Source organism: Pagrus pagrus (assembly GCF_965226575.1).
Source record: "Pagrus pagrus genome assembly, chromosome: 21".
Lineage (NCBI taxonomy): Eukaryota > Metazoa > Chordata > Actinopteri > Spariformes > Sparidae > Pagrus > Pagrus pagrus.
In genome coordinates this window covers 26,226,985-26,237,547 of record NC_140208.1, presented here as the reverse complement: position 1 = coordinate 26,237,547, position 10,563 = coordinate 26,226,985, and the positions used below count along the sequence as shown (strand labels likewise).

Here is a 10,563-nt window from a genome sequence, read left to right as displayed (position 1 = left end):
CTTCTAGTCTTTCTCAGACACAAACACACCATGCTCCTCTTTAATCCCACTACCCTTTGAATGCACATTATTCCCAGACCAAAGATGCTAACACATTCAAACAATCTTATCTCTCACCTCTCTTCTCCTGTCTCTGTGTTTGTGTCAGGTTGCTCTCAGTGCGACAGACATGGCCCTTGCCCTCAACAGGTACCTGTGTACAGCTGTGTTGCCTCTTTTGACTAAGTGTGCTCCACTGTTTGCGGGTACGGAGCCGTTTGCCTCACTGATTGACTCCCTGCTGCACACCGTTTACCGCCTGTCCAAAGGCTGCTGCCTCACTAAAGCCCAGAGGGATGCCATAGAGGAGTGTTTGCTGGCTGTTTGTGGGTAAGATTGGATTACAACAGAGGATAGCAAAACAGTAATGCATGTTATAGAGTTATCAGAATTCCACAGTGTAAATTATTGTAGTAACACTTTGGAGGGTCATGTAGGCTGTAAGACGTTTACTGGATTTTAGCTGATTTATGGCTATGGTTCTGAACAACTGATGTGTCAGCTAATCTTATTTAAGATTCAGTTTAGAACTTATCAGAACATCCATAAACTTCCGCCAAACTGTAACTTTTTTCAAAGGTTAATTTTTATAGTCATTTTACAACACCAGGTTTATAGAATGAAACGTAAAAAATAAATCATAATAAAGAAATTCAAAACAAATTCACAAAAGAATTGCACTCTTTTGTAGGCGGCTCTAAACCTGTGCAAATAATTCATTCAATTCATTACCAACAGCACAGAAAGCCAGATGCAGTTAAAGTGAAAATTACTCTTCAGAGACTTGGTGTTAACTAAAACACATATACAGTGGTATGCAAAAGTTTGGGCACCTCTCTGAGATTTCATGATAATTTGCTCTACCTTTATAAGAGAAGATCACAGCAACAAGATTTGTTTACCTACAGAGATGTAGACATTTGAGTGTTTTCCAGACTGAAATTCTTAGAGTAGCATAACATAGTTTTATTATAATAAAATAAAATGTAAAAAATTGGATGTACAAAAGTTTGGGCACCCTTTTAATCGCATTTATTTCAAGACCTGTAGGGATTTATAGCTGACAGGTTGCAGCACAAAATTGCTTTGATAAGCTCGTGAGACCTTCAATTACAAAGACAGGTGGAACCAATCATGAAAAAGGCTGTTTAACATAGGTAATTGCTGGCTGTGCTTGTCCTAGGTTCTTTCTTAGAGTGTGGCAACATGGGGGCCTCTAAACAACTCTCCACTGACCTAAAAAATAAGATAATTCATTATAATGAATTAGCCCAGTGAGCAAAAAGTGGTCTAGATTACGTCTTTTAGACATCATTTATGGACATCCAAGACGTCTAAAAGACATCCTCTGGGGAGCCAGAATGAAAGTTTTTTATACGTCTTTTGTGGATGTTGTATAGACGTTTATATATCGTTTATCGACTAATTCCGCTGTCAGTGGATGTCCAGATCATAGCCAGTATGAACGTGTATTCTCAACTAATTCTGGATGTCTAGATTATGGCCTGACTGGACGTCTTTTCTCAACGTCATTTATCGACAAATTCTGGCTGTCAATGGACGTCCAGATCATGGCCTGGCCATGTCAATAGTCAGTCTATACAACGTCCAGAAAACATATGAAAAACTTTCATTCTGGCTCCCCACAGGACGTCTTTTAGATGTTGTAACACACGCGGACATACGGGACTGCATCGGTACATGACGTGCTCGTTTACCAATACGCCTGACCTGATTTAAACCTCCTGCTTGCTCCTGTGGTTATCTCTCTCTCAAGTGAATGCACAGACGTGAGTTTGTATACCTGTCTGTATGTGTGTGTATCTACCTGAGCATGGGAGTTGCTTCACTTACCCGCTCCGTAGCTACCGCTTCACGGCCCGGTACGACCTGACGCGACCAGCTTCAGCGAGGCCGTAGCTCAGGGCGTCCCCGTCGCTACACGGCCACAGCAGCTCCACCGCCGGCCAGTTGCTCGACTCGGCACTTGGTTCTTAGTTCATTTAATGTGTGACTCCGGTGCGGTGTGTGGGTGTGTGTCGCCAGCCTGGTCTCTCCTCGTGGAAACCTCTTCGTCTCCAATCCCCGGAAGTTCCCCCAACCTCCGCCTCAAGACCAGGTAATATAGGTTTCTCAGCTCCACCCACTCACGGGGTTAAGTGAGCTACCTCCCATCTCGTCATGTGTTTCTGTGTTGTGTACGTGAATCAGTCTACCTTGACCTCACCTGGCCCTTACGCTTCACCTGCTTCACATCTCCCAGGGGAGTTCATAACAGATGTCTTGGATGTCCATAAATGATGTCTAAAAGACGTGATCTAGACCACTTTTTGCTCACTGGGAGGAGAAGGGTACAAGAAATTATCTGGAAGGTTTGGACTGTCTCCACAGTCAGAAATGTAGTACAGAAATGGAAGGCCACAAGAACAGTCCTTGTGAAGGAAAGATGTGGTAGGCCGAAAAAAATACAGGAAAGGCACAGGTGAAGGATGTTTTGAATGGTCACAGACAAGCTACAGACCACCTCCAGAGAACTACAAGAACATCTGGCTGCTGATGGTGTAGTTGTTCATCGTTCCACAATCCAGCGTACTTTGCACCAGGAAAAGCTCATTGGAAGGGTGATGCACAATAAGCCTTTCCTGAGTGTTCGTCACAAGAAGAGTCGCATGAGGTATGCAAAAGCACATCTGAACAAGCCCAGAAGCATTTTGGAAGAAAATACTGTGGTCAGATGAGATTAAGATAGAGTTATTTGGTCAGAACAAGAGGAGGTATGCATGGCGAAAAAAACACACTGAATTCAATGAGAAGAACTTATTGCCTACTGTGAAATTTGGTGGAGGGTCCATCATGTTATGGGGTTGCATGGCTAGCACAGGTACTGGAAACCTTGTTGAAGTTGAGGGCCACATGAATTCCTCTCAGTATCAGCAGATTCTTGACAAGAATGTTCAAGAGTCGGTCACAAAGTTGAAGCTATGCCGGGGTTGGATTTTTCAGCAGGACAATGATCCTAAGCACTGTTCAAAATCCACCAAGGAATTCATGCAGAAGCACAAGAACAATGTTCTGGAATGGCCATCCCAGTCCCCAGACCTTAACATCATTAAAAATGTATGGATTGATTTGAAGCAGGCTGTCTACGCATGGAAGCCAAGAAGCCTGACTGAACTGGAGGCGTTTTGTATGGAGGAATGGGCCAAAATACCACCTGCCAGACTTCAGGGACTTGTCTGTGGCTATAGGAGGAGTCTACAGGCTGTTATTGCAGCAAAAGGAGGCTCTACTAAATATTAATGGAATTATTTCTTTGGGATGCCCAAATTTATGCACATGCCTATTTTTGTTTAAATGCACATAAAAATGTTTCTGTTGGACCAATAAAAATAATTTCACTACTGAGATGTTTCTGTTTCCATAAGGTATAACATATGTTAAAATGAAGTTCAAGTGAAGCTTCAAAAGCAAAGCAAGTGACAAACTGATGCAGTGATTTTCCTAAGGGGTGCCCAAACTTTTGCATACCACTGTATAATGTATCGGGTGCCTTGTCACAAAGGTTTGTTATTGTCAGCAGAGTCTGCTCGGCTGGCCTGGAACACGGTCCACCCATCAAATGCAACAGCTTGATCTAGGATGTTGAGGTGGAGACCCGTCTCTGTAAAGATGTGGGCACAGCAGTCTTATTTCACATTGTTTGGCCAGCCTTAGACCGATTTTTGTCCATTTCCTCTTCCTGTGTCCTGACATTAGCCAGTAGCAGCCTTGAACCAAGCTGAATTAGCATGACTCTCACCCCGACTCCTTACTCTTTGGGGTGGTCTGGCTGGTCAGGTTAGATGGTCGAACAATGCTAGGGGCAGTGATCATCTCAAAGTCTGCTGCTCTTTATCCAAACCTTTCCTTTCTTCTCCAGTGCTGTTGAAAATATTTCTGCCAAAGGTAATACGTTTTTCAGCAAAAAAGCCAAAAAATAACAGTGAGAAAACAAAAATGGAGCAAAATTTGAAGGAGCTACCGGGGGCTGCACACACCAGTGTTGCCATAGGGTGTGTGTTATACATTACCACATGGATAATCACAATCAGAACCAAAACAAGGGCAAATTGTGCTCAGAATCAGCTATGACTGTCTTTGCACTATAATATCATGAGCACAATGTAGCTTGTTAACCAGGCCTTGAGAGGTGGTGGATAGCATTTTTTCAAGAAATGCGCATTTAATGGTGCTATCGTGAGCTACTATACATTCTTTGTGAAACTGCCCCCAAGAGTTTAGTCATTTTAACTATATTTTGTGAGCATTGCTTTCTGTTCCTTTAATTGCAACTGTGCTTCACTCTCAACAGCTCTGGGTTCAAGTTGGCTATTGCTGCTAATCACTATATTTGTATTAGGGGTGGAGCCGAACCCGAATACAGTATTCGGAAAGGCACAAATAATGTGTTTTTTACGAATACTTATTTCGAACAAATACTTTAAAAAATATTTGTATTCGAAGAAAAACATCATATCAAAAAGCTACGTTTCCTCATGAGACCGCAGTACATGCCCGGATGAGTGAGTGAGTGACGTTCAGGAGTCGGGGGTGGGGGCGTCAAAACACCGCTGTTCCGACCCCCCGCCCCTGCAGCTGTCCATGGTGCTGCTGAACCAGGTGACGTTGTTTACACTCTGCGTTGTGGCTTGTCTGTGAAACGCGCGCTGCTCAGGGACTGGGCAGATCTGTCCCACTTGCTTTGTCCCTCACTCCGTTGGGAGATCTTCCACAGAGTAAAAGAAATACACATTGTTTCTCTCCCCCGCTCCGCTCGAGCGCGGCTGAACGCGGCTTGAGCCCACTTCACGGGCGCGAGGCTGCTGCAGCCGGCGACCCTGCTGACAGCAGACCGGGGGGGAAAAAAAATTCTTTGCTCGGTGCTTTGGTTGGGTTTTAGGCAATGAAGAAAGGAGTTGGTGAAGTTTAGTAAGAAGACCAGGTAGAGGCCAGAAGCATAATGACCGTTAGCTATAGGCTACTATGTCATATTATTTACAGATCAAGTTTAGTTCTTGGAGCTCTGTGCATTAGAAAGAACAGTTCTTATAAGTATTATTTGTTTTTATTCTGTCTGTTCAACGTCCTCCAACAAGGACGGGTGGTGGTGGGGTTCATAATGTTCACAATGATATTTTATTAGTTGTTGGTTTAACCATGGATGAGGTAATGGCTGTTATGTTATTTTCTTTTCAATGACATTCCTTGTTACATGTTCATTGCTGGATTTATGGAAAAACATCAACCAATATTGCATATCCATAATTATTATAATGGATAATTAAAGAATACTTACACTATAACGAAAATTAGAAGTGTAACTCAAAAAAATATATATTTTCACACCTATTTTGAATTTTACTCGAATACAAATACAAATACTTTTCCCCCTTCAACAAATACAAATACAGATACAAATATCGGCTGCTCTGCACACCCCTAATTTGTATTAATTAATTTCCCTGTGACGATCGGTAATAGTTTTGCAGGACCCAAAAGCGGACAACGAGACTTTTAGTTTCATGAATTTTATTGACGGTCAGGTAATAGTGCAGATGGAATAGGTGGCAGTGGCCGAGTGCAGGGAGGCTTCGTGAGCAGAGGGGTTACTTGAGGTCGAGCTAAGGTGAATGCTGGGCAGGTGGGTAGCTGGTTTGGTGGCTGTGCATTGGCTCTTCCTCGTTGAGGCACAGAGTGGAGCTTGGGTAGGCAGGCTTGGAGAGTCGGTGGGGTGGACTGAGACGAGTGGCAGAGGTGCGTGTGGTGGAGGCTGGTGGCTTATGAGGCTGGAGCCTCAAGGGAGATGTTTACACTTGAGAAGACAAGGAGAGACAGGGTTAGGTCCGTTGGAGAGCAAAGGTACAAGCATACAAAAATTAACTAGAGGCTTGAAGGTATGATCTACCACGTAGTAGAGTCAAAAACAATCTGGCAGCGAGTGAGGAATAGACCAGAGCATTTAAGATGGAGTTGATGAGATTTGCTGCAAGTGTGCGAGCCAGAAAACTCCAGCCCTCCAGAAAAGACACACCCAGCCTCCGCCACACCCCTGAAGCACGCAGGCAAAAACAAAACATACCAAGCAAGGAAAATCTACACAAAATCTCCAAATCATGACATTCTCATTCACTCATTCACTTTTCATTTTCCTGTGATGAATTTTTTGAAAGCAGTTTCTCTTTCTGTTTTCTTATTTCATTGTTTCATTTACATTTGTTTTTTCCCCCTTGTTTTGTTTACTGTTTTTTTATACTGCTTCTGTGTGAAATAACCAACTAATGTATGTGATCGTGTCATGTGCAGTAAGCTGAGGCCTTCCATGATGCAGCATCTGCTGCGGAGGCTGGTATTTGATGTTCCTCTGCTTAATGAACACACCAAGATGCCTCTAAAGGTGAGATTTCAAAAGTGCTTCTCAAACAAATGTGCAGGGACTTTACATGTTTAAGTAGCATGGTGGTTAGGCCTCCTGCCAGTGCCTTTGACCAAGGCACTGGCCGAGAGGGGAAGCTGGTCCCAAGGTGAACAAGTTTCACTGCATTGTACTGAGTATGGTTGTATGTGAATCATACAGAAAAATCTCCTTCTTCTAATTGTTATAAGAATATTCATTTAACACTCCCATCTTCACTGTACATATTAATGTATCCTGTTACCTGAGCTTAGACAACACTCAGAAAGAGCCAGGCATAATTCACCAGGCCACCATGAAATTGTGATGATGTGTTGCTAATATGACTAGGAGAAGTTTATTTGATTGTCTACAACACATTCAGAAAATACACACATTTGAATTTGCATAGTCAACAACACAATGCTTTTTCTACAAGTGTACTTCCTTTGCATCAGCATCTCCGATTTAAGATTTACTAAAAAATATGTTGATCTAGAGTGCCATCGGCAGCACTTCTTTTTTTTCCTTGAGAAAATGGTTCTTAAAGCCAACAGATGACTAATGAATGGCCTCTTGACTTTCTCCAGCTGTTGACCAATCACTATGAGCGCTGTTGGAAGTATTACTGCCTGGCTGGAGGCTGGGGAAACTTTGGAGCCGCGTCAGATGAAGAGCTTCATCTCTCCAGGAAACTGTTCTGGGGAATATTTGATGCTTTGTCACGCAAGGTAAGGCTCAATAATGTGATTACAACTTTAAAACACTACCTCTTCTGTGAACATTTTTCACCTGTAGATTTCATTGGCAATGGTGTTTGTTAAACACCACACTATGCCCTTTGTTTTTAATAATAGACCACTAACAGCAGAAATTAAATACTATGTGTATAAATGTAACAGCAGAACCGGAGGGTTAAACCTGCAGTGGGAGCATGACAATGCTGTCTTTTGATGTACTGTATAAAGGAGTGTGCTGTGCATGTGTTTTCACGATGTAGCGGTATGACCAGGAGCTGTTTAAGCTGGCGTTACCATGTCTCAGTGCTGTGGCCGGAGCTCTCCCTCCAGACTACATGGAGTCCAACTACATGGCCATGATGGAGAAACAGTCGTCCATGGACTCAGAGGGGAACTTCACTCCACAGCCTGCAGACACTGCCAAGTATAAACATATTTATTTTGTCCTTGTGATATAAGTTTGATTTCTACTTAACAAGTGTCTACATGTTTGGTCATGCTTATTTGTTTAAGTTATTTTTGGTGCCTATCCAAATTCAGATTTTTGTTCCTTTAAGTTACAAAGATAGGAACTTGCGTTTCAGTTCAGTCTTGACATATATGAATCTGTTTTTTTCTTTTCTGCCCTCACCAGTGTGACTGTCCCAGAGAAACTGGACTATTTCATTACCAGATATGCAGAGCACATCCATGAGAAGTGGTGTATAGAAAAGGTAAGGAGACAACGAGTCACATCATAGTCCTTTTTTTTTTAATGATGTTTCAGTAATTATGTTATGGAAATGTGTACATAATCCGTGTGGTCCGTGTACGTTTCGTAAGTTTGATTTTTCCTTTAAACCGAACTGTCAGAAAACGAAAGTAAGCTGGTAATTTGGTTTTCCGTTTCAAACCAAAAACCAAAAAACCAAAATTCAGGCTGGTTTTTCCGTTTTTTGGTTTTTGGTTTTAAAACGAAAAAACGAGGAAACCAAAATCAAATTACGGTTAAATTTTTGATTGTCTTTGCGTTTTTTGATCTTAAACAGCACATTAAGGCCGATGACAGACCGGATGTGTCTGAACTTCAAAATAAAAGCCCAGTGAATTAAGTTTTAGCCGTAGACAGATGAATGGCCTATAAAAAAAATTCTTCTTTGTAAATGTTGTGTTTTGAGCACATTAATTCATATTCAAAGCTGTGTTTATTTTTACACATTAGCGGCAAGCTCATCGTTTAGTTCATCTTCTCCTCGCTGCGCTGGGTCTCTGTCTCCGCTGCGCATGCTGTAGCGCTTCGCTTCCATTCAGTCAGATCATTTTCACAGCGTGTTCTGCCGCCCGTCTCCGGTCCCAACCGGGCTCCGGACACGGAGCAGAGACTGTCCGACAGGCTGTCCCTCTTTGAAGCAGAGGATGAGGTCAGCTTCACTCCCGCTTCTGATCTTAAACAACACTGAACTTCAAAATAAAAGCCCAATGAATTGAATTATAGCCATAGACTGTGCTGACTCAATCCGACCCTGAGATCTCCAACCCCGGGCATATTTGGCAGGTGGCAGCGGCCCCCTTATGGTTCTTTTCTACTGTCCTGATCGTCCCAGCTACACCCAGGCGCAAGAGGGCAAGAGGACTTCTTGTCCCACCACTCTCAGGAGTTGTAGTGGTAACTGTTAAGTGTAGCCTAATTGGCAGCTTAGATGAGGGGATCACCTCCGCCGTGCGTAATAGTCGCGGGTAATGACAGCTCTTCGCCGGTTAAACACAATAAACTGCGCGACTTCTTGCATGTTTGTCTCATGACATGGTGGAACGTACACAGAGGTATACAGACAGGTGGATCAGGCGGCAAATTGATATGACAGCTGGTTCAGGACGTCTTCGTCAATTTATGGATAAATATGGAGTGGAAGTTGGTTCGTAGCTACATTAACTGAGTGTTAGCGTCACACAGCATTATTATATGCCGAAAACAATGTAGGCTATTACTGGCTTTGTGTGTGCCTGACAGTCTTATCAATGAATCTACAGTTATCCCACTAGCCTATGTCCGCCCATTGCGAAACTCATTCCGTCGCCAGCAAGCATACAAATCATAATAGTATCATTGTCCAGCGAGGAGAAGATGAACTAAACGATGAGCTTGTCGCTAATGGGTAAAAATAAACACAGCTTTGACTATGTATTAATGTGCTCAAAACACAACATTTACAAAGAAGATTTTTTTTTGTAGGCCATTCATCTACTGTCTACGGCTAAAACTTAATTCACTGGGCTTTTATTTTGAAGTTCAGACAGTTCCGGTCTGTCATCTGCCTTAATGTGCTGTTTAAGATCAAAAAACGAAAAGACAATCAAAATTGACCAAGGTACGTTTTATCAGTCTGTTTTCTGGGAATAATTGACACAAGCAGAACCCATTAAACAAGCCGTTTTTTCGTTTTTTCGTTTTTGGGCAAAAACGAAAAAACGGCTCCTTTTCTTGTTTTTTGGTTCTCACTTACAAAACGAATTTACCACTGAATATTTTGTTTCCGTTGGTAGGCGGGTCCTCTGACTGGCTAGTGTGCTTCCTTGCCCTGTGCTCTTCAAAATAAAAGTTCTTCCGTTTGATAATGTTGACAAAAATATTACTGTATTATAGACACTAGCAGACACAGAGGTCCCCAACACCCACAGTCAAGACTGACCCGGCTTCAAATAAAAATAATAGTATTCATAATCATTTGAAAATGAGAACTTATGAAGTTATGATGACTTCAGTGCAGTTGATGTTTAGCCACAAGGTGGCGCAGTTCCGACATGAAGAGTAGACCTCAGGGCTTTACTACGAAGGAGGCTCAACATCTCCAGGCTCTGTGTTCATAACCCGGCTCAACAAAACCTAAAGCCCCGGTCAGAGCTAACTGTATCACGACGGTGGTCATTGTCCGGCTCTGAGCTTTGTGCTCTGTGCGCGTTCACATCAAAGGAGCTGCAATCGCGGGCTGCTGAGAGCTGAGAGCTGAGGAATAGGAGTGATCACAACCAAATATGAAAAGAGATGAGGCTAGTTTTTAATTTCTGACAGCTGAACATTGCGCATCCGTTAACCTTTATCCATTTACAGTAAACAAATCTTTTTTTCTTGTTGAAAGATATTTTACATTGTTTTCATATTATTTAGGCTACTGACAGTGATTACAGAATGCGAGTGTGTTATATTGAAAGCGAGGCTGGGTGTGCCTATGAAAATAGGCTACAGTGAGTTTTTTAAGGTGCTGTACAAGCAAATCATATTGTCTACTCTGTACAATGACAAAGAGTGTTTATAGTGTACAGTAGCAGGCTACTGTACACTATAAACAAATGATTTTGCTCTTTGCTCATGGCAGT

The 10,563-nt window shown here is 42.5% G+C and overlaps 1 protein-coding gene across 13 annotated transcripts in view; it reads left to right on the top strand.

Moving 5' to 3' along the window:
• The window catches only part of ryr2a (ryanodine receptor 2a (cardiac)), a 333,069-nt gene that overhangs the window by 205,551 nt on the left and 116,955 nt on the right, over window positions 1–10,563 (top strand). For all 13 annotated transcript variants that reach the window (XM_084342544.1, XM_084342552.1, XM_084342553.1 and 10 more), the window contains 5 exons: window positions 149–369; window positions 6,382–6,472; window positions 7,060–7,200; window positions 7,470–7,633; window positions 7,844–7,922. In XM_084342544.1, coding sequence (XP_084198670.1) covers window positions 149–369; window positions 6,382–6,472; window positions 7,060–7,200; window positions 7,470–7,633; window positions 7,844–7,922 — 696 coding nt within the window. The remainder of the gene's footprint in view (window positions 1–148; window positions 370–6,381; window positions 6,473–7,059; window positions 7,201–7,469; window positions 7,634–7,843; window positions 7,923–10,563) is intronic.